Source organism: Ahaetulla prasina, chromosome 6 (genome assembly GCF_028640845.1).
Source record: "Ahaetulla prasina isolate Xishuangbanna chromosome 6, ASM2864084v1, whole genome shotgun sequence".
In the NCBI taxonomy this organism is placed as follows: domain Eukaryota; kingdom Metazoa; phylum Chordata; class Lepidosauria; order Squamata; family Colubridae; genus Ahaetulla; species Ahaetulla prasina.
In genome coordinates this window covers 32327884-32351007 of record NC_080544.1, presented here as the reverse complement: position 1 = coordinate 32351007, position 23124 = coordinate 32327884, and the positions used below count along the sequence as shown (strand labels likewise).

Sequence of the window (23124 nt, the reverse complement as noted above, 5' to 3'; positions counted from 1 at the left end):
GTAAACTTGGCTCTTTTAAGACTTATGGACTTCAACTCCCAGAGTTCCTCAGCCAAGAGAGCCAAGTTTGCAGACCCCTGGTCTAGACTATCTGGAAGAAACTACAAAAATCTACAGATGTGTGATGTATTAGAATCCTCCATGATGTGCTTAACACAGAAAAACAAGCAGTGTCCATTCCTATAGAAACTGATTCCGCTCCAGATTTTACCTTCAGCATGGAAAAGTTTAGTTTCAGTTTCCTCCGCAGGCTGGGGATTTCTTAAGTTTTCTTTTCTTCTCACCAGGCTATGCAAACTAATGGATCTCTTTGTTTTAAGAGAAACAAAAACAAAGCAGTCAGTATTTTTTTAGGAAAAAGAAACCCAGTTGCTTTCCATTCCACACCTCACAACAGAACTGCAATCATAAGGTAAGGAATTAATAAATGTGGGGGCGGGGGCGGCATTGTTACATTTCTGGCTTTGATTGTTCATCACAACAGATACAGAAAAGATACAGAATAACAGAGTTGGTAGGGACCTTGTAGGTCATCTAATCCAATCCTCTGCTCGAGCAGGAGACCCTGTACCAGGGGTGTCAAACTTGCAGTCCGTGGGCCCGATGCGTGATGTGCTGGCCACACCCACCCCCAATTTAGTGAAGTGGGGAAAAGTCATGATAGGTCACGTGAAGACAACGTGACACTGTGAATTTTACACCCCTGCCCTATAAAATTTCTGAAAAGTGGCTGTCCACTTTTGGTGGACAAATGATGAAGCACCCACAACCTCTGAAGGCAAGCTGTTCCATTGGTTGATTCTTCTTACTGTCAGAAAATTTCTCTTTATTTCTAGGCTGAATCTTCATGATCAGTTTCCATCTATTGTCTGTCAAGATCCATTTGGATCTTGAGCCTATCATCTAGGGCAGGGGTGTCAAACTGGCAGCCATGGGCTGTATGTGTCACGCACACGCCACGCCCTCCCCAGCTCTATGAAGGGAAAAAACATTGCAATATGTCACATGACGGCAGCTTGATTGACACCCATCATCTAGGGTGTTGGCTCTTTCTGCCAGCTTAATATCATCTGCAAATTTGATAAGTTCCCCTTCTATCCCCTCATCGAAGTCATTTATGAAGATATTGAAGAGTACTGGGCCTAAGATGGAACCTTGTGGTACCCCACTACTTCCCTCCGTGTAGATGTAGTACCATTAAGGCTACTCATTGAGTATGGTTTATCAGCCAGTTACAAATCCATTTGGTGGTGACGCTGTCCATTCTACATTTTTCTAGCTTACCAAGAAGTAGGTTGTGGTCTACTTTGTCACCCCTAGGGTCCTCTGTCATTCATTGTTCCAAATCACAATGATGCCATGCAACAAAATCTATATCAGTGATGACAGGCACCAGCATTGCCTTCGGTACATGTATCGCAACACTGCACAAGTACATAATTGGAGAATCTGTGCTACCATTGTACACACTCTTAAAATTGGTCCTCCTTTCAAATCTTGCATGCATGCCAGAACACTGAATGGTGATGTTTCATCTTTTCCTGACCAGAACTCCTTGTGGAGCATACTCATCATCACAAATTTCCATAATTTAAAATTTGGGACTCGTAAAAGCAGTCGTTTTTACAAAAGCACCTTGCCTTTAAAATCAGTCGTGGACCACAGATCTATACATGTGGGACCGAGAACAGGAAGACCGATTCCAGGGAAACTCCCTGCCAGATCTACCGCACAGGACTCTTGTGGGATCTAATGAAGTTAAATCTCACATCAGCTGCCTTGAAGTCTGGCACAACAGATGAGTTGCAAATCCAACGTGTATAATAAAAATAAATTGATAAGCATATCAAAGAGATATCTGAAGAAGAACGTACAGTTTAAATGTAATTTAAATTCAATGTGCTGGAAGAAATTTAGGGTCGGATTTCCTGGAGGAATTAAATTTGAATCAATATCAATTTCCAGGAGGTAGCATTTATTGAGCGTGCACAGTTCCAAAATCAGGTATGTCAAAAAGTTTAGAGACCTCTTACACATTTTTTCATGCACAGGTGCACAACTACCTGTTTTACAATCCTTTAGATATATAGACATAACCCCTCTTTCTAAGTCTACTTTTTCTAAGGCCTTCTGTTTACCTGTCTCCATTAGGCCTAATGGGGATTTCTGGGCAAGCATATAACAGAATAGGAAGGTACCTTTGAGGTCTTCTAGTCTAACCCTCTGCTCAAGCAGGAGACTTCATACTATTTCAGACAAGTGGCTACCAGTCCCTTTTTAAAAGCCACCATTAGTGGAACATCCACAACTGCTGAAGGCAAGCTATTCCACGGGGATATTGTTCTGTCAGGAAATTGCTGATTGGTTCTAGGTTGGTTCTCTCTATGGTTAGTTTCCAACTATTGCTTATTGTTTTGCCTTCTGGTGCTTTGGCAAATAGGTTGATTCCAGTGGTGAAATTTAAATGTTTTTTAACTACTGGTTCTGTGGGCGTGGTGTGGCTTGGTGGGCGTGGCAGGGTAAGGATACTGCAAAATCTCCATTCCCACCCCACTCCTGGGGGAAGGATATTGCAAAATCTCCATTCCCACCCCATTCTGGGGCCAGCCAGAGGTGGTGTTTGCCAGTTCTCCAAACTACTCAAAATTTCTGCTACCGGTTCTCCATAACCTGTCAGAACCTGCTGGATTTCACCCCTAGTTGACTCCTTCTTCTTTATGGCAATCTCTCATATATTGAAACACTGCTATCATGTCACTCCAGTCCTTTTTTTTTTTACTAGGCTAGACATACCCAATTCCTGCAACCATTCATATGTTTTAACCTCCAGCCCCTTAATCATCTTTGTTGCTCTTCTCTGGACTTTCTCTGGACATCTTTTTTTATATTTTGGTAACCAAAACTGGATGCAGTATTCCAAGTGTGGTCTTACCAAGGCCTTATAAAGCGGTATCACCACTTCACGTGATCTTGATTCTATCTCTCTACTAATGCAGCCTAGGATTGCATTGGCTTTTTTAGCAGCCGCAGCACACTGCTTACTCATATTTAATTGATTATCCTCTAGGACAGAGGTGGGTTTTAGCAGGTTCTGATCATTTCTTGAGAACTGGTAGCAGAGATTTTGAGTAGTTCGGTGAATCGGTAGTAAAAATTCTGACTGGCCCCACCCCCATCTATTCTCTGACTCCCAAGTCCCAGCTGATTGGGTGAAAATGGGGATTTTGCAGTAACCTTCCCCTACCACGCCCACCAAGCTACGCCCACAGAACCTGTAGTAAAAAAATTTGAAACCCACCACTGCTCTAGGATTCTAAGATCCCCCTCACAGTTAGTACTATTGAGCCAGGTTTCACCTAATCTGTACCTATACATTTGTTTTTTTCTTGCCTAAGTGTAAAATATTACTTTTCTCTACATTGATTTTCATTTTGTTAAATAGGACCCAGTATTCAAGTCTGTCAAGGTCCATCTGGATCTTGAGCCTATCTTCTGGAGTGCTGGTATTCCTGCTTGATGTTGTCTGCAAATCTGATGAATTCTGTTCCCTCATCTAAATCATTTATGACGATATTGAGTACTAGACTTAAGACAGAACCTTGGGGTACCCCACTGCTACACTTCCCTCCATGTAGATGTAGTTCCATTAAGAGCTACATATTGAGTGTGGTTTGCCAGTCAGTTACAAATCCATCTGGTGGTGATGCCGCCTATCCCACATTTTTCTTTTCAAGAAATAGGCTGTGGTCTACTTTGTCAAATGCCTTACTGAAATCCAAGTATACTATGTTGACAGCATTTCACTGGTCCACTAATTCAGTCATTTTGTCAAAGAATGAAATGAGATTGGTTTGGCACGATCTGGTTTTGACAAACCCGTGCTGCCTTTTTATAAATTTGCTTGCTTCTAGGTGTTGCTTGATTACAGTAGTATTAGTAACAGTTAAGTGCTTATACCTCCCGGTAGTGTACAAGTATTGGATAAGGGTCGGAAAGACTGGCTTCAAATCTAACCTTAAGACATGGAAAGTCATTAAGAGACATAATCTACCTCCCAGGAACTGCTTGGGGAGGGAGAGGAATGTAGAAGAGAGAACTGCTGGGAAGAAAAGCTGGATAGAAATCTTAAGATTTCTGGAGCCATCCAAAAGGCTATTTAGATTATGCGCCCTCAAAAAAAACAAAAAACATCTTCAGCCATATTTCCAGATGTGCAATGCAATGCTGTTCCCCCTCCCTCATGTATTTAACACAGAAAAATGCAAGCAGCGTCCATTCCTTCCCGTCAGTTCTACGGAGCGTCCTGTGTTAAGCGAGATCAGACTCATTCGCCAATCTTGACGTTATTTACCCCAAACCAGGAAAAGGCAGCCTATCCTGCCTGTGATTCCCTTAACAGCGATTAACAACGACGGAAATCAGAAGAAATGGAAATCGATTCCGCTCCAGACTTTACTTTCAGCAGAGCAAAAGTTAGTTTCCATTCTCCCAAGTTCACTGGATCGCCTAAGTTTCGTTTTCCTTTCCCCTTTCTTTCTTTCTGAGCAGCCGGGTGGCCGGGTGGAGCAGCCGATCCTCTCCTCTCCTCTTTCTGACATTTAAAGAAAACCCGGATCGTCATACCTTTAAGAAAAGGAGATTCCGTTGTTTCCCCCCCCCCCGCCACTCCTGATAATAAAACTGCAGTCATGAGGTAAGGAAATAGATAATAATAGAGGGACATGTTTCTCCTCCTCCTCCTCTGTTCTTCCTTCTTCCTTCTCCCTTCTTTGCTGAGGGTTGCATGTTGTATTTCTGGCTTTCATTGCTCATGCATATTTGGCCTTGTGGGCGACCGGCGTCGCTATTGAGCTGGTACCCTTAATATGTCAGAGTTGTTCCACCGTGCGGAGGTTTTTTGTTGTGACTGAGTTATGCTTGATTTGCGGTTCCAAGTGAGCATCCTTTAAAGCAGGGGTCTCCAACCTTTGCTGGGGAATTCTGGGAGTTGAAGTCCGCCAGGCTTAAAGTTACCAAGGTTGGAGAGACCCCTGCTTTAAAAGCTCAGGGTGGCTTACCCGGCGGTTTTTTGTCCTCTTTATCTCTGCGAGAACAGTCCTGCAAGGAAGGCTCCGTTGGGAGAGAATGATTTCCTCCATCCTGTTAGGGCTTTTCTAATAAGGTACAGGAGGCGAACGCAAAGACTGTCGTTAGTGTTTTTTCCCACACGGAACTGTACAAAATCAAGCCTGTGATTTGTTCTACCATCTTCCCAATCCTATAAATTCAGAATTCTTTCCATTTGACTTCATCTATAAATGTCTTGTCTCTCATGTTCTAGTTAGTTGTATCATGTAGGTGCATAAGTGCATCTCCGTGTCTACCATCCCTGTCCTAATATTCTTTTTTACTTACTCTTTTCATGTATCCAAATTTATGCTTTTACCTGTTATATATGATTGACAAATAAATAAATAAATATGTACCCATTCCTAAAGTTTGAAGCACCGTTTTCTTACCGTAACTATTTCTTAGCTCTTTTAAATCATTCCTTTTCCCTCAGCTGTTGGAGCCAATCTCAGCCCATTTGCAAGTGAAAATCCTTTTGACTCCTTTATGGACTTGCAGGTGGGCTTTTCTGCCCCCTCCCAGCATTCGCACACTTTTTCTGGAGCTTTGTCTGTCTGGTCATCCATCCATCCATTTTATCATCGCTCTGTATCTATATCAGTCTATCTCTATCATTTCTTTCTGTCATCCATATTCCATCTATTCTCTCTCTCTCTCTCTCATCTGTCTGAAATGGTATAGTATAGGGCAGTGTTGGAGAACTTTTTCGGCACCGAGTGCCAAAAACGGGAGCAAACCCGGGGGCAGCGCTGGAAACCGGAAGAGCAGCTCCCCAGCGTGCATGCGCAGTGGGGAGCACCGGAAATTGGAAGAGCCATTCCAAAACTGGAATGGCACATGATCTTCCGGTTTCTGGTGCACATGCGCTCGCAAAGACCAGCTGGCCGGTGCGCATGTTCGTGCCAGAAACCAGAACTTCAGCTTCCTGGCGTGCGCATGTGTGCTAGGGAGCTGCTATTTCGGTTTCCAATGCTCTCCCACGGGCAACCAGCTGGCCGATACATGCGCTCCAGAACTCAGAAGAGCAATGGGTGATGGCTGGCATGCCCGGAGAGATGGCTCTGCGTACCATAGGTTCGCCATCCGGGGTATAGGGTTTCCTGCCTAAGCAGGGGGTTGGACTAGAAGACCTCCAAGGTCCCTTCCAATTTTGTCCTGTCCTGTCCTACCCTACCCTACCCTACCTTACCCTACCCTACCCCAGAGGTGAAAAGCTCCTGGTTCAGACCAGATCGCCCGATCCGGTAGCGATGGTGGCAGGTGGTTCGGAGAACCGGTAGCAAAACTCCATGCCCTCCCCCATGCCCAGCTGAGCCGCGCAATCATCAGAGGCTTTTTTTTTTTACTTTTAAAAGCATTTTTTCTTTGGCTGAAAAAATGCTTTTAAAAGTTTTTTAAAAAGCCTCCGATGATCGCGCAGCTCAGCTGGGATCGCCAGAACCCTTTAAAAGCATTTTTTCGGCTGAATAGGTTGTAGAAAAAATGCTTTTAAAAGGCTCCTCTGGCGATCCCAGCTGAGTTGCCTGATCATCTGAGGCTTTTTTTTCTTTTAAAGGCAAAACAAAATTGCTTTTAAAAGAAAAGAAAAGCCTCTGACGATCAGGCAACTCAGCTGGGATCTCAAAGTAGCCTTTTAAAAGCATTTTTTCTTTGGCTGAAGAGGTTGTAGAAAAAATGCTTTTAAAAGTGAAAAAAAAAGTTGGCCATGCCCACCCAGTCACATTACCACCCCTCCCCCACCAAGCCACGCCCACAGAACTGGTAGTAACAAATTTTACATTTCACCCCTGCCCTACCCTACCCTACCTGCCTACCTGTTGCTGCCAGTCTTCACTCCATTACATCAACCTGTCTCACCCAGTCAGGCAGGGAGGATATATTGAGTTCCCTGTCAGTTAAGGAATTCTGACTGGTGTGTGTGTGTGTGTTCAGAAAGAGAACTTTCTCTGCCGTTGCTCCCGTCCTCTGGAACACTCTCCCCCCATCCTGTGAGGTGGGCCCCCATTCTTCCGGCCTTCCGGAAAGGTGCAAAAACATGGCTCTGCAGCCTTGCTTGGCGCTCACATCAGAACATGCAGTGGGATTGGCTAATGCCCTGAAAGCCATCTTCACCCTCCTTTTTTAATTAACTCTTTAATGTTGAATTTTAATCATCTTTGCCTTTTAAAAATTCGTATATATTATTTTTATGGTTTGATGTTTCATCTATATACCGTCTTTGTGGGGGTGATGGACAGTTTTAAAATTTGATAAATCTTAAAAGACAACTCTGGTTGTTCTTAATTGTTGATGGAGGGTGGGAAAAAAGGTAAGAGGGATTAATCAGACAGCTGTACCTTAACATGCTGTTCCTTCGTGGTTGGCTTATGGCTAGGTGTGTTGATGAAATCCTGAATATAGAGGAAACACTGTACTGGGAGAGGGGATTGTGACTATGCAGGCAACTCCCATCTTTTTGAAGTTGCTTTTGATCTAAAATCTCAAGTCAACAGTCTAAACCAGGGGTCACCAAACTTTCGGACCTCAGGGACCACTAAATTCATAATTTTAAGGTGGTCATGTGACTGGGTGGGAATGGCCAAGTCAATGTCACTCACATCAAGGGGCGCCTTGCCTGCCTCTACTTGCCCTTCCTCTCCCAGCCACTCCTCGACCCGGACTCCTTAGGGCCCCAGCAGGAAGCAGTTGTTGGAGCTAAGCAGCCACCACAAGAAAGAGTTGGCAAAAGAGCTCCGTTCAAATTGGATCTGACTAAGAAGGAGGCTCAGCAGAAGCACCTCACTGAGGACTACAAGCATAGACTTTCCAAGCAGAGGGAAGACCTGTGGGAGTGCAAAGCCAGGTACTGCCGCCTGAAGGCTCAGCAGGCTGAGATGGTCAGCCAGTTCCAGGCAGTCCCACTGGAATGAGGCCTTCTGGCTCTTCGCCACCAGCGGCTCTTCCCCCCAGCCTTCACCCAAAGCCCCACACCAGGAGGCTGAAGCAGACCCCAAGTCAGAATTTCTGCCTCCTCTGACCCACACAAGAAGACCCTGAAGGGGAAGCAGCAACACAAATGTTCATTGCAAGTATCTAGTTGTAGTTTGAGGACCCCTGATTTAGTGCAATATAAAAAATGCAAATAATTTTTCTGGGGACCACCAAAAATTTATCACGGACCACCAGTGGTCAACAGACCACCAGTTGGTGACCACTGGTCTAAATGGCACTCATGGCAACAACCACAACAACGTTCACATTCAGACTTGTGGGCTTTGAAATACTGATTGGAAAGTATGGAATATTTTACCAAGAAGATGGTGAATAGAACAACAGATGTTTTATGGGTTAAAATAATAATAAGCAATTTTAAAAATACTATAATTGACCTGGAAACTTTATACTTTATAAAGAAATTACTTCCTCTTTATACAGGTATAATCAATTTTAATAATTGATCGTCTTTTTTTAAAATACAACAAATGGTATCTTCCTCCCATATTTTATCTCCTATCTATAAAGAAATCCTCAAGCAGAGGTGGGGAATGGCGGCCCCTTTATGACTTGTGGACTTCAACTCCCAGAATTCCTGAGTCAGCCATAAAAGGCCCATCGCTTCCACCCCTGCCTTTAAAGCCTTGTCATTTCAGCCCTGATCAGCAAAGTCCCTTGAGGGTTACCAGAGATACCCAAATTTCTATTTTAATCATGATCAAATAAAAGAGTTTTGAATGCCTTTTACAACCTTGATCTCCTTCAAATAATGCCCCAGATTTTGATTTCATTTTTTTGTCCCTTCACACAAAAATTCTTCATTTCAACAAGCCTCTTTTGTAAATCCAATATAGGAAATTTGCACAGGTCATTCCATTTGTTTGTTATTTACCGTATTTTTCAGAGCATAAGACGCACCTTAGTTTTGGGGGAGGAAAATAAGAAAAAAGCTGATTGGCAGGTGGATTGGCCTCCGGGAATATCCCCAGTCAGCTGTTCCCAGAGGTGAATTTTAGCAACTGGTTCCTTGGTTGGAGCTCTGTGCCTTGCTTTTTTTTCAGCCTCCGAAACCTCCCTTTAAGAGGCTTTTTTTCCCTGCCTCTGAAAGCCTCCAATACAGAACTTCAGAAAAAAAGTCTCTGAAGCTCTGTTTGGGGGCTTCTTTTCTGAAGCTTCGTTTCTGATACTTTTTTCAGCCTCTGAAACCTCCGTTTGAAAAGCTGGGCGGGGCTATATTCGGAGTATAAGACGCACCCAAATTTTCACCCTCTTTTTTTGGGGAAAAAGGTGCACCTTATACTCGGAAAAATACGGTACATATTCTTTCTTATTAAGACATTAGCCAGTTTCTTCTGTTTCTCCAGTCCTTTTTCCATATCATTCTTGTAGGGGATGTATTTAAATACACTTGCAGATGAGTTGCAATCTTGTCAGATAAAACTTGTTCCCCCTTCCTTAACAACTTTTAAACAGAGTCTATCTATAGGCAGACATCTTAAAGTTAATGTGTGGGTCCATTGTTCAAAAATACCTTTCAATATGTCCAGTGTTAAAATACTTTGCTTAATTCTGTGTTAGTCAAATTTAAATGTTAGTCAAATCTTCTCCTTTAATTGTAAACTATAATTTCTTTGAGTTTCCTCTAGTGTCCAAACTTCAAAGTCTCATCTACCCTCTTTTAAATAATTCGAAACAAAAGCATTTTCTTTTTTTTTCATTAAAAAGTTTTACAAAATTTTTTACCCATAATCCCCTTTCCCTCCCACCAACCCTCCCCCTTCACCCAATCCCCCCACCCACCCCCCAGACTTCCCAGAGCAATATACAGGGTATATATAATATCTAACAATCATAAACTAGAATACACTAACTATCCATAGATTACCATCCATCCCCTAGAACCTCAACTCCCCTTCTCCATAGTAAAGAAAAAGGGGAAAAAAGAGAAAAAAGAAAATATACAGTACATTCTATTCATTCATAGGCTATTTGATAGTTCTTAATCCAATATTTGTTTTAAAAATAGTCGATCCATCTTCTCCTTTCCAATATGCATCTTTCTTGTGAATAGTCTTTCTGGTACGCTGAAATTTCTGCCATCTCCAGTAAGTTCACTGCTTTTAGCATCCAGTCTTCAATGATAAGCAAATATTCCATCTTCCAATATTGCGCTGCCGGTAATCTAGCTACTAATATTTAATTTAAAATCAATTTACGCCCTTAAACCTTATCTTCTTCTTCAAAGTATTTTGTATAATCCACCAAATTTATATATCCACCATATATAATAATAAATAGTATCAGCCCAACCAGATCTCCAACATTTAAATTATAAATTCAAATATGTAGATGCCAGTGTTCAGAATCTGGATACCATCTCTAAGACATTTTACAAAATTTTCCTCTTAAATTTTTAACTTATATAAATTTAACATTTAACCCAATCCCCTTTTATTATACAATCCTTAATTCCATTTCTTATTCTATTTTTATCAACACCTTATATAACCCTTCAGTTTTTATCAAGAATAACTTAATTTTTAACAAATCCACCATATATAATCAAATATCATTGCATTTAAATTCCAGATACCATCTACAAAACATTTTATAAAACTTAACTTGTTCCATTCCTTATTCTATTTTTATCAACACCTTATCAACCCTTGTGTTCCCAAAATCAATTTTTAACTTATTTTCTAACAGATCCACCATTTATAATCAAGTGCCTACCGTTCCTGTCCTATTGTTTCTTCCCCTATATATATATGCTTATACTACCTTGTTTTCTCCTCATACATGTTTATATATTATATAATCTTTTGTGTTATGCTTGTGTATATTGTTATGACAAAATTAAATAAATAAATAAAATAAAAGTAACATTACTACAAATTCTTCTTCAAGATTTAAACATATACACAGTACTTTTTAAATATATTCAAAAATTTCAGTTATGATTTACCCTTTCCCATAAAAGGAAACTCTTTTAGCTTGATATTGCTGCTTCTTTTACTTTTTGTTCTTTTCGTTTAATATCTATTCGAGTCAATCTTTGCTCATTTAAATCCCCTACTTTTTCCAGTGTTTCTCCTTCAGCAATTGCCATCTCAACTTTAAGTTGTGTGTGCTTTACTTCCTTCTCCCGCTTTTTCCAGTCTCTACTTCGCTTCCCATCTTAGCTTCTAGCAGTGGTGGACTTCCAGCCTTTAATACGTTAGTATAAAAATCTCTTGCTTTAAAAACTGTGTTAAGATGATATTTTCTTCCTTTATAATTTACTGTTAGTCCAGCTGGAACATCCCATCTAAACTGCATCTGACGATTTCTAAGTTCATCCACCAAGAAGGTAAATTCCTTTCTAGAACTTAACATTTTAGGAGGAATTTCTTTGAACACTAATATCTCTTGTCCTGATATTTGCATTTTATTTTTATAAGATACTTGTAAAATTTCATTCCGAATCCTCCTAGTTATAAAATAGATAACAACATCTCTTGGCAACTGTCTCTGTCTGGCAACCCAGGAGTTAACACAATAATTTTTTTCGATTTGAGTTACAAATTCTGCTGGTTGTTCTCCAAATATATGTGCAAAAGCATCTGCAAAAAATCTTTTAGATTCTCGCACTTATTTTCTTTGAGACCTCTCACTCTCAGGGCAAAACCAACTCTTCATCTGCCCTGTTCATCTTGGTCTGGACCTCCTCTATTTTATTTTCCAAATTCACATTAGCTTGATTAATTTCTTCCACTCTTCCATCCAACTGAACCGTGTATTCAAACAATCTTTGAAATACTGCCACTACATCTTCCCTTATATCCTTATTCCTAATTTCGATAATATCTTTTATTTGAGATATTTCCTCTTCAGGCTCCATAAATTTTTGGTCTATAACAGAGGTTTAAAAGTCTAGAGCTTCTTCTAAAAGACCTTTCAAAAATTCCTTCAAATCTTCTTGTAGCTTTTGCATTTGAACTGGCAAAATTCCAACATCCTTAATAACATCAAGCTTTGTTTGCTTAGAAGCCATTTTTCACTTTAATTTTATACCTTACAGCCGTCTCAATAAATTAAATAAATCTTCAAATCTTTTCATAAACTCTGTATTTGGGTTAGGTAAATCAATTCTATAATCCTTCCACTTTTCACTTAATCTCTTCATGTAAATGTAAAATCCATCAAATTTAAAGAGGATCGAGAGCGCAACAATGTTAACAAAGGCTTCCTTAAGTTTCACTTTAACTTTATACTTTGCAACAAAGTCAAATCTGTTCATAAACTCCTTATTTGGATTGGGTAAATCAATTCTGCAGTCCTTCAACTTTTCTCTTTAACATTTCTTCACATAAGTATAAAATCCAACAAGTTTAAGCATAGTTAAGGGCGCTAACGATGCTAACAAGGACTTGCTTAACTTTCATTTTCACGCCCTATTAAGCAAAGGCGCGATTTCCTTTCTTCTCAAGTACCGTTCAAAGATCGAGTTGAGGTCTGGTGCTTACATCAGCCTGTCCTCCTGCCTTTGCTCTGTCTGCTTAAAGTAGATTAAGATTGATCTTCATCTTGATAGCAGAGATGGTTGCGGCGTTTTGTTCTGCATTAATAAATTAATGCAGAGGGTCCCAGATCCGGAGCTTTCACCAGGCTTAAATAGGGAGCTCTCACCCTTTTTGCCCCTAGAATTTTTTTATGGGGCTCCCGGGGAGCTCTACCTCCACCTGGCAGCTCACCTTTCCCTCTTCTCCCGAGGGAAAGGTTTCCAAGCCATCAGGCAGGTGATGAGTGCTGTCTGAATGACTTTAACGAGATCACGGGGCTGATGGTCTGAAAGGACTGTCTCCAACGCCTGCGGTGCCACCCGGAAGTCTCAAAAGCATTTTCTTATAGAAAGGATTGTTATAATTAATTTCAGAATTGTGTTTTAAATCAGATACAATCAAAATTCTAATAACCTTCTGGTGTTTATTCCCCAAATGCGCATTTTAAAAAAGTTTTTAAACTTGCATTTAAAACTTTCCCCACTAAGGATTGAAGGAAGCTCACCTGGTACTTTCTGACTTGTGGAACCAAAGGTTCCTAATACCTAAAAAGCAGTTAACAAGCAATTCCCAAAAGCTTTTAGAAAAATAAATAGGCATACCCAATGTCTTTAAAGGTGCAAACTGGGTTTGAGAAAGATAGGCTGTCTTCCAGTGCTCTAAATAGTTAAAAGACTGATGTCTTGCAGTCTCCTTATTAGAAGAGCATCTGTCTGGAGCACTTTGTGGATGATCTCCAGTGTTCTAGTTTTCTGCTTTCCGTCTCTTTATTTCACTGTGATAAAAGCACAGGCATCTTCAGATTAACATTTCTTCTCTGGAAGACCATTACTGCAAATACTACTAATTCCTATCTACCAGTATCTTTAAGCCATATTTAAAAATCCATCACTAAGTTCTGTTTATTTTTATTTTTTAAATCTCCCATTATCACGGATAATAGGACTGTTTCTTATTTTCACAATGTAAATGTCTCTCATTCTCTTTCCTTTTGTCCTGCAGTCTCCCCTCCCAGGAAGGTTTAAAGGAGATTCTCCAACAACTTGAATGCCATTTTACATGGGGGTTGCAGAAAGAGCATATTGATCCTGACGAATTGGAAGAAAGAATTGCTGAGCAGATCCAGTTCTTAATCAATAAATCCAAAGTTCAAAATTACAACCTTCTTGCCTTTGTGAAATTCCTGAACGACAAGAAGGACGAAGCCCTGGAAAACTTGCAGAAAGCTGAAGAGACTGTGCCCATAGAATACCCTGAGGGTGTTGAGAAGGGAAGCCTGGTTACCTGGGGTAACTATGCCTGGTTGCACTACCACATGGGCAATCTTACGGAATCCCAAGGCTACGTGGAGAAGGTAGAAACCACCTGCAAGCAACTTGGAAGTGAGTCTCCTTATAAGGTGGAGCTCCCACAGATTGAGTGTGAAAAGGGTTGGGCTCTCCTCAAATTTGGAGCCTGGTATTATGAAAAGGCCAAGGAGAGCTTTGAAAAAGCCCGGGATAAAGAACCCGAAAACCCAGAATTTAATTCAGGCTATGCAATCACAATATACCGCCTGGAAGATTATTATGCAAAAAAACTTTCAGGAAAAGCTTCTTCACTGGAACCTTTGAGGCTTGCAGTGAAACTGAATCCCAGCGACATATTTGTGACTCCTCTCCTTGCATTAAAGTTACAGGAAACAAACAGAGTGAAGGAAGGAGAAAATTACATGAAGGAAGTGCTTGGAAACCATCCTGACGTTCCTTATGTGTTAAGGTACGCTGCCAAATTTTACAGAAAGAAAGGAGACTTAGAGACATCATTGCAACATTTGAAGAAAGCATTAAGCTTGACCCCGAACTCTGGATTCCTGCACCATCAAATTGGGATTTGCTATAGAACACAGTATTTCACCCTGAAAAAAAAAAAGTTCAAGGACCAATTCCGGTCTTTTCTAAAGCTGTATGAACTGATGAACCTTTGCATTTTTCATTTCCAGAAAGTGGTGGAGCGTAAAACCAAGTTTGTCTATGCTTATATTGACCTTGCTAACATGTATGCTGAAAAACAAGACCTACGGGGAGCGGATGAAACCTTTCAGAAAGTGTTTGCCATCAGCAACCTAAGTGCTACAGAGAAGCAGCAGCTTCATTTTAATTATGGACGTTTTCAGGAACGTCACAGAAAATCAGACGTGAACGCTATGAAACAGTACCTGCATGGGCTGAAAATTGAAAACCATTCGTTTGAACAAAAGAATTGTGAGAGGAGCTTGAAGAGATTGATGGATAAGACAGTTAAGAAAGGTCCAATATGTGTTGAGGTATTTGAAAGCATAGGATTCATGTTCCAACGCCTTGGCTTAAAAGAAAAAGCCATTGAAGCCTTTGAATCAGCCCTGAAAATGGATCCTGGGAATGAAGAGTATCTGAGTGCAGTTATGAACTTGAAGCTTTCCTTGGAAAGCTAAATGTTTGCTGTGTTTGAAAGCATATGGTTTCCAAATATTTTCAGCCTTGCGTTTCATGCCACGTCAAAAACCCAAACTTAGCATTTGCAGTTGCCTTGAGCTACAGTACTTTCATCTCTGCTGAGTGTGTTTTTTAGAAGAATATTAGTTTCTAATAAGGCCTTCTTAGAACACTAAAAGTCAAAACATTAAACAGCAAGCAAGATTAAAAAACCCGCAATGTATATATGGGATGGAGGTGGAATCTTAGAATGATGCTCTGTAGCTTCAACAAGTCCTTGGCAGAAGCTGAAATGACTCTGTACATGTACCCCAATTTACCACTGAGCCATGGTGGCGCAGTGGTTAGAAGGCAGTTTTGCAGGCTAATTCTGCTGACGGCCAGCACTTTCATTCTCACTGGCTCATGGTTGACTCAGCCTTCCATCCTTCTGAGGTGGGTAACATGAGGACCCAGATTGTTGGGGGCAAGATGCTGACTCTGTAAACTGCTTAGAAAGGGCTGTAAACAGGGGAGAAATGCTCCTGGTTCGGACCGGATCGCCCAATCCGGTAGCGATGGCGGGTGATTCGGAGAACGGGTAGCAAAAATCCCTGCCTTCCCCCCATGTTGAAAAAATGCTTTTAAAAGTAAAAAAAAAAAAGCCTCTGATGATCACATGGCTCAGCTGGGATCATCAGAGCCTTTTAAAAGCATGTTTTTACAACCTCTTCGGCCAAAGAGGTTGTAGAAAAGATGCTTTTAAAAGTTTTTTTATAAAAAAGTTGGCCACGCCCACCCAGTCACATTCCCCTCTCCCACCAACTAGCTTTGCTGGCTGAGGAATTCTGGGAGTTGAAGTCCACAAGTCTTAAAAGTTGGCAAGTTGGAGATCCCTGATAGAGACATAAATATGAGTTTGCGACAAGAGCTAACATTTTCAGAGCATAATAGTGTCTCGAATGACATACATAGTATATGGAATTTGACAACTATTCATTCTCCATGCTCTTACTATGGCCACAAGACTGATACTGCAGCATTGGAAAGATAAAGGTATGGCCACGTTCACTCAGCAGATTGAAGAGCTGATTATACTTGTCGCCTATGAGTGGATTGCCTATAGACATATTGTGTGTGGACAAGCATAATATAATATGCGACACATTTATACTCCGCAGCCATGATAGTAATAGATGTGTATTAAATATATATATTTCTTGAATAATAATATACTTTTTTCTCTTTTGTATTTTTTAACCTCTTAAAGTAATCTGTTACTTTTCTTTGATAATGTAGCTTATTGCTATCATAATTATCTTTGTAAATACCAAATAAGTTGGCCTTACAGGTTTCTTATAGCTATTAAAAAGGGGGAAAAAATACAACTTTTTTTTTTTTGCTTTTATCCTACTTTGATCTATGAAATATCTGGCTCTGCTGAATAAAAGTAAAATATCCCGGCCTTTGCATTCTTCAAGGTGGCACCTGCAGAAAGTTGTAATTGCTGTAACTAAAAAGTATATAATCTGGACAACAGCTTTAGGGAAACTCCTATTTAATTGCTGGGTTGTTCATAAATGAAGATGCTATCACAAATAATTGAGGTAGCTGGCCCAAGTTCAGTTTAGTTCAAGTTCAGTTCCCAGTTAGTTTATGAACCCCGTGGTTTTCTTTGAAACTGAAGAATTAATTTGTTTCCCATAGTTTCTTTCGAAATGCTATTTGACTTCTGAGTCTAGTCTAGTCAGGAAGCTAAGGAGAGCAGCCTCCCATTCAAATACCAACCAAATCTTGTTTTACTATTTTGGGATTAGCCAGAGCCAGCCATAAATCTTCTGCTGATTGCAAAGACACCACAACTGAATACAGGTCTGTACATTTTTATTTATTAACCACATTAGTCAAAATTATTTTATCCTATTTCTCATTGCAAAAAATCTGAAGTAATTTATCATAAAAATTCATGAAAAATGAGAGGGGAGGAGGGTTAATGAATGGAGAAAAATCATCCTACAAAGAAAAGGGTTTATACATCAATAGATCCATTGGTGTTGGATCTGGGATATTGCAAAGGGGAAGTCATTTTACAGAGTGGCAGCATAGCAAATCATGAAGAGAATGGCAGTTCTGCTTGTGTTTGTGTGTGTGTGTTTGCTTCATGTTACTAGAATAGAATATTCCTAAATATGGCACTAAATTAAGACCATTAAAAAGATAGGCAGGTTAAACCAGGGTCTGCAAACTTGGCTCTTTTAAGACTTGTGGACTTCAACTCCCAGAGTTCCTCAGCCAGAATCACTCAGCCAGCTGGCTGAGTGACTCTGGGAGTTGACGTCCACAAGTCTTAAAAGAGCCAAGTTTGCAGACCCCTGGGTTAGACCATGCATCATGCATCATTCACATTCCATATTATTTTTTTTTTTAAAAAAATGTTTTATTTGCAATTTTCTTTTCACACCATACATATTTTGTGGACAATGTATTAACTGGGTCAAACAGTTAAACAAGCGGTTAAACAACGCTAACAATAATAATAAAAATAAGGATGTGTAATCCTAATCTTCCAACTTCAACAATACTATTCTCTCTTTATAATTCTTTTTCATTTTCCCCATTAATTCATTTAAACACATTTCTTTTTGCGCCATATATTTGTTATCCCCTGCTCAATTACTAATATTTAATATTTTAAAAATTACTCATTATTCCACCATAACTTCAATATTCCAAATGTGCTAATAAAACAATATTTAATCAATCCCGAGAATGTATTTCAAAATCCCCACAATTTCTAATCCTTAATATTTTAAATTCACAATATACTTTAAGACACTATTAATGTTGATAATACAATTAGATTACCTAATCCTAAATTTCCATCTACTAAACTTAACTTATTTTTTAGTCGTAATTAGTTGTATTATCTGTTTATATATACTAGTTGTGTGTGTGTGTGTATGTATGTATGTATGTATCTATCTATCTATCTATCTATCTATCTATCTATCTATCTATCTATCTATCTATCTATACTAGTAGTGTGTGTGTGTGTGTGTGTGTATATGTAGGTCTTTGGTTATTTGGGTTTTCTCCCGCGTAAAATTGGAAGTGTCTTGGCGACGTTTCGACGAAGTCTCATTCGTCATCTTCAGGCTTCAGCTTCGTGCTTCTGGGAGCAATGTGTGACTGCAGCTGTTTCTTCCTTTTTAACTGCTAGTATATATATATACACACACACATACATACATACATACATACACACACACACACACATGCACACATACTACTAGTTTCCTTATTTGTATTTTTCCATTTTTAAATATATTTTCTCATTATCCATCATCTCTTAATCTTTTTGAAATTCCATCATTTATTGACCTTTTTAGTCAGCCTTTTATCTTTCTCTCTTGGAATCTTGTAGCTCTTTTTGATATATTTGTGTCTACTGAACATTCCCTTCTGGGTGCCCTTTGTCTCTTTCTGCTGTATTATTTGAACACCCATCCACAAGACTTCTTCTATTTAAAAAAAAAAAAAGAAAAGACAGAGAGAGAGAGAGAGAGAAAGAGAGATGTTTCTTTTTTCCTCTAAATCTTTCTCTTTTTTTGAAGAGATTTTTCTTTTTTCTCTCTGTTCTATTGTAAACTTTTAAGGAGTTACCTAATTGATTCCTACTTATTAATCCATTCTCTTCTTTCTTTTTAGCTTCTTGCATCTTATTTTGATTTTTCCCTTCCACTGCTTCTTATTTCTAATCTATTTCCTGAATATCGTGTTGCTCTTTCCCCCGCCAATTGTTGAGTGACTTCTACATTCATATCTGTGTCTTTAAACAATCCCCTTGTCTCCTTATTGTTCTTTATAGTTTCAGGCACACTTTTTAACCTCAAGAATATTTCTTCATATACCTCTATCTTCCCCTATAAATCCGTTTTATAACAATTTAATAAAAATTACTCAGTATATTTCTATATTCCAATGTCTCAATATTTTAAAACTCCTGCTTAATAAGATTTCATCAGTCCCATAATTATACCTTCAAAATCCCTATATTTATGATCTTTAAAATTCTTTAGTACTTTACAGCCTTATAATTTTCAAATTATATATGTTCCTAATTGTCCAAATTTTAAAGTCTTATTTAATTTTCCTTCTTTTCTCTTTACTTCTATCACATTTCTTCTTTTGTCTCGCAGAATGCTCTGTTAAATAACAGAGCATTAATAATAATAGTCCAAATCCAAATTAATCCACTAGATTCCTCCAGTCTTTCAGATCCATAATCCAATAGCCAATAAAGCTTAGTTATTTGCAAGTTAGTTCCTTTTAGAAATCTTCAGAAGAGGAAAAAAAACTCAGTATTCTCAAAATATCCAAGTTGTCTTCAAACATAAAGTCAAGGTCAGACCATCTCCCAGATGTTGTTTCTTCTATTCTGTGTATTGGGTTCACTTTCACTGAGTATACTGCGGCTATGGTGCTGTAGTACTTCTCTTCTTCCAGTAGTTGGCTCTCTTGTTCCCAAATCCAATCTTAAACATTATCTGTCAAAAACAGCTGATTATCCGATAAATCCAGGGGGTTTAGAAATACAAATAAATGGGACCATTCCTCCTGAAAATCACCTTTCAAATTGTTAAGCTTTTTTCAGGCTTTCTGTATTTTAAAGCTTCCATTGGGCTTCTTTCACCTCTTGATTTTCAGTTAGTTTTTTTTCTCCATGTATTTAATCGCCACTTTCTTAAGCTTGGAAGTTATCTTTTAAAATTTGTATACTTAAATCAGGACTTTAGAGTAAAAGTTGGTAATTATCTCACCCAGTTTCAATGCTCTGTCCATGATCCGCTCCAGCAGAAATCTTACAGTCCCGGTTGTCCCAGCTTTGTGACTGCCAAAAATGACTGTCATCCCTGCTGCTGTTTGAGAGAGCTTGCTTTGGACCTAACGAGGAAATTGCAAGTTCCTCGTGGTCAGCAAAGCACCTCTCCTTCCTTCACTGCCCCTACAAGGCAGCTATGATCCCTTAGGGTCTCCTGACAGCGGTTACTGGCTGGATTTTGCAGGGCTCGGCAGAGCCCGCTATTTTCCAGCTGTTCTTGCCGTGACATCAACCGGAAGTCATATTCCATATTCATGGGGCAGGTTTAGAATAAATGTTCTTGGCTCTGAATGGCAGAAGATGCCATTTTAGGCAGGCAATGAAAGAGAATATAATTTTGACTATGATAGATTTGTGCTCTAAATGAGTATAACAGTGCCTAGTAATTTTGGTGCTTCATAGCTTACCCCCACTGCTGTGAAGTTGCTTTTGAGGTTCCATGATGGAAAAAGTGTCAGGGTTCCAAGTAACACCCCCAAAGAAAGAAAACTCCAAGGCTTGAGTTTTTTCAAAGTTACATCTTATTAGAGATGTCATATTGATATCTGGTAAAAACCTGAATCTGAAAGTTTCCAGGTTTTCCCCACCCAAAGAAAATTTCAAGCCCCTGTCCAACACCCACAAGTCCATCCCATGGTCCAATCAAACATCATCCCAACTGGGGTTGCCTCCCAGCTCCAGCCTTCCAGGTGCAGGGCAAGTTGTCCTTGACTTCTTGAGAAAGTAATGTTATTATGACTATATATTAGCCATACTTCACACAATCCCCCCTCCCAGTTTCCCACAGTAGTAAACGTGGCAGGTCTGAAGGCCTAATATAAAAGATGGTTTCCAGGCCTGACAAAGAGGTTGTAGTAAAACCTGGGCTCCCTTGTGTAGTTTTTGCAGCCACAATTGTAGGATTTCTCCCACAGGGTTAGATGCCAGCATCGCTCCCCAAACTAGAATATCCTGACTTGGTTACTAATTTATTGCTTGTTTTCCTTGTTTATGGCCTGTCTTCTTAGGAATCATGGAGAAGGGCCTTTGTTTCTCTACCAAAACCACTACTTGATGGAAGGCTTTTGCAGGAAAATGATGACAAGGAAGAGATGATCTGATGGATCTGGTCAGGGGCCCATTACTCAAATGCCTACTTGTGGTCAGATCAATTGTGGTTTCTTAGCAAAAGTTTACAAAGTGTCACTCTTGTTGGCCAGGCTGTTGTCATCTTCAGTCAATTGGCAAATTGCTGGTCTTCTTTCTTTCTCACAGGAAAGCTCTAGGGAGGATCCTTAGGGTGTGTATGACATTATTATACTTCAGGTATCATAAACAAGCTTGTAATCTCTTGTAGGAAATTAATTGAGTGATTTGGATCTCTCTCTCCATCACTATGGGTAATTAGGAATAATGACACTATGGCAGCAATGAAATAAAAATAAAAATGCCTAATTTGAAATTGCATTATGAAGCAGTCGCCTTATCCTTAATTTCTGATTGGTTTAACTTAACAGACGAAAGGGTTTTGAATATAGAAGGTTATGGTTTGTTATATGGTTGGCATGCATATGTACTATATGATAAAAAAATTGATAAGACATTTAAGAATAATATAGTTAGAAGTGCTTTGTTGAGGGTTTGGAAAAAATATCAATGTAAGCTAGATGGTAAGATACCAATATGGGCAATCCCCAGACATATGATAGAGAATATAAATATACTTCAAAAAGTGGAGGTAATTACCTATAAAGAACTTTTGATTATAGAAAAGGGGGAATTACAACTAAAATCTAGGGATAAATTGAGGGACGAAGGGAGGAATTATACGTGGTTTCAGTACGGACAATTGCAAACTAGATGGAAAATAGATCAGAAAATTGGTATTAGGAAAAGTGATGTCAACTTGGTAAATAAAAGATCAAGGCCAACAGCATATTAAGAGATTATATAATGTATTGGTAGAAATTGATTCAGAAACAGAGTTAGTTAAAGATTGTATGGTAAGATGGGCACAAAATTTTCAACAACCTATAATGTTAGAAACATGGGAAAAAATTTGGGTGAGGAATGTTAAATTTACACAAGCACAAAACCTAAGAGAAATTTTTTATAAAATGTTTTATAGATGGCATTTAGATCCGAAAAAACTGTCGTGTATGTATCCAAATGTGAAAGCAAAATGTTGGCGATGTGATTGTGAGGATGCTACTTATTATCATATATGGTGGACTTGTAAAAAAGTTAAAGCTTTTTGGATTAAAATATGATGGATTATGCAGAACATTTTGAAAAAGAAGATTAAGTTTACTCCACAGTTCTTCTTATTAGGAAGAATTTCAGACTGTACAGTTATAGAGACTAAATTGATTTTAAACTTAATAACTACTGCAAGACTATTGATTGCACAATATTGGAAGAAAGAAGAATTACCTACAATTGGAGAATGGACAACTAAAGTATCAAATCTAGCAGAAATGGCAAAAATTTCTGTGTATTTGAAAGATTATACACAAAAAAAATACATTTTGGAATGGAGAAAGTGGATTGATTATATTCAAAATAAGTATCAGATTAAAAATATCAGTTAGTTTTTGAGTGAAGTTAGGATTTGTTTTGTATTAATATGTTTAAGAAAGAGGGGAATTGATAGTGTGAAGGTGTGAAGTGATTGAGGATTATGTTTTATGTTTTATTTTAGATTATGTTTGTTAGACATTATACTCTGTATTCTGTTCTGGGAAGTCTTGGCGGGGTAGGTGGGAGGGGAAATAGGGGGAAGCGGGAAGACTATAAACTGATTGATTGCCAATGTGCAGGAATAATTGAAGAATTAAATAAGTTGGAATGGTGTAAAGTTGGGGCTGCTCAGCAACCACTCCTGAAGGGAAAGGGTAGGGAGAGAGGAGTAGAGAGAAGGAAGAAAGTAGGTAGGTAGGTAGAAAAGAAGGGAGGGGGAAGAAGGGATAGGAGGAGAAGAAGGAGGGGAAGTGAGAGGGTTAGAAAGGGTGGAAGTGAGAAGTGGGAAGGAGGAGAGGAAGTAGGAAAGTGAGGAGGAGGAAGGATGGGGAAAGTAGAAGAAGGTAGAGAAGGGTAGAAAGGATTAAGGAAGGGAGGGGCGGCTGGGCAGGCCCAATTGAATACAGTTTATGGGAAGGATTAATTGTTGGATAATAGACTGTACTGTACACTGGTTAAATTGTTGAAA

The 23124-nt window shown here is 39.2% G+C and overlaps 2 protein-coding genes across 6 annotated transcripts in view; both read left to right on the top strand.

The window, feature by feature from the left end:
* The first annotated feature begins 238 nt into the window (after positions 1-238).
* LOC131200390 (interferon-induced protein with tetratricopeptide repeats 5-like) lies at positions 239-22655 on the top strand. Of its 5 annotated transcripts, XR_009155608.1 has the most exons (4): positions 239-412; positions 13626-15511; positions 16873-16927; positions 20945-22655. XR_009155608.1 is itself a non-coding variant. In XM_058187062.1 (2 exons), exons 1-2 carry the CDS (start codon positions 291-293, stop codon positions 15073-15075), a joined length of 1572 nt encoding a protein of 523 aa, XP_058043045.1. In that variant the 5' UTR covers positions 239-290; the 3' UTR covers positions 15076-17634. The 5 variants fall into 5 exon arrangements, 2 of the variants coding, with proteins under 2 accessions (XP_058043045.1, XP_058043046.1); XR_009155606.1 differs by having other exon boundaries at positions 13626-16927; XR_009155607.1 differs by lacking the exon at positions 20945-22655 and having other exon boundaries at positions 16873-17634.
* Positions 4589-23124, top strand: part of ASAH2 (N-acylsphingosine amidohydrolase 2) — an 84333-nt gene continuing 65797 nt past the window's right edge. Inside the window, exon 1 of the mRNA XM_058187061.1 lies at positions 4589-4693. The gene's annotated coding sequence lies outside the window, so the exon portion shown is untranslated. The remainder of the gene's footprint in view (positions 4694-23124) is intronic.

What these genes read in the sequence shown, in the direction of transcription:
- LOC131200390 (XM_058187062.1), top strand. Translation starts at nt 291, where the DNA reads ATGCAAACTAATGGATCTCTTTGTTTTAAGAGAAACAAAAACAAAGCA. An exon ending in AACAGAACTGCAATCATAAG is followed by an intron (nt 413 to 13,625) that starts GTAAGGAATTAA and finishes TTTGTCCTGCAG; the next exon opens with TCTCCCCTCCCAGGAAGGTT.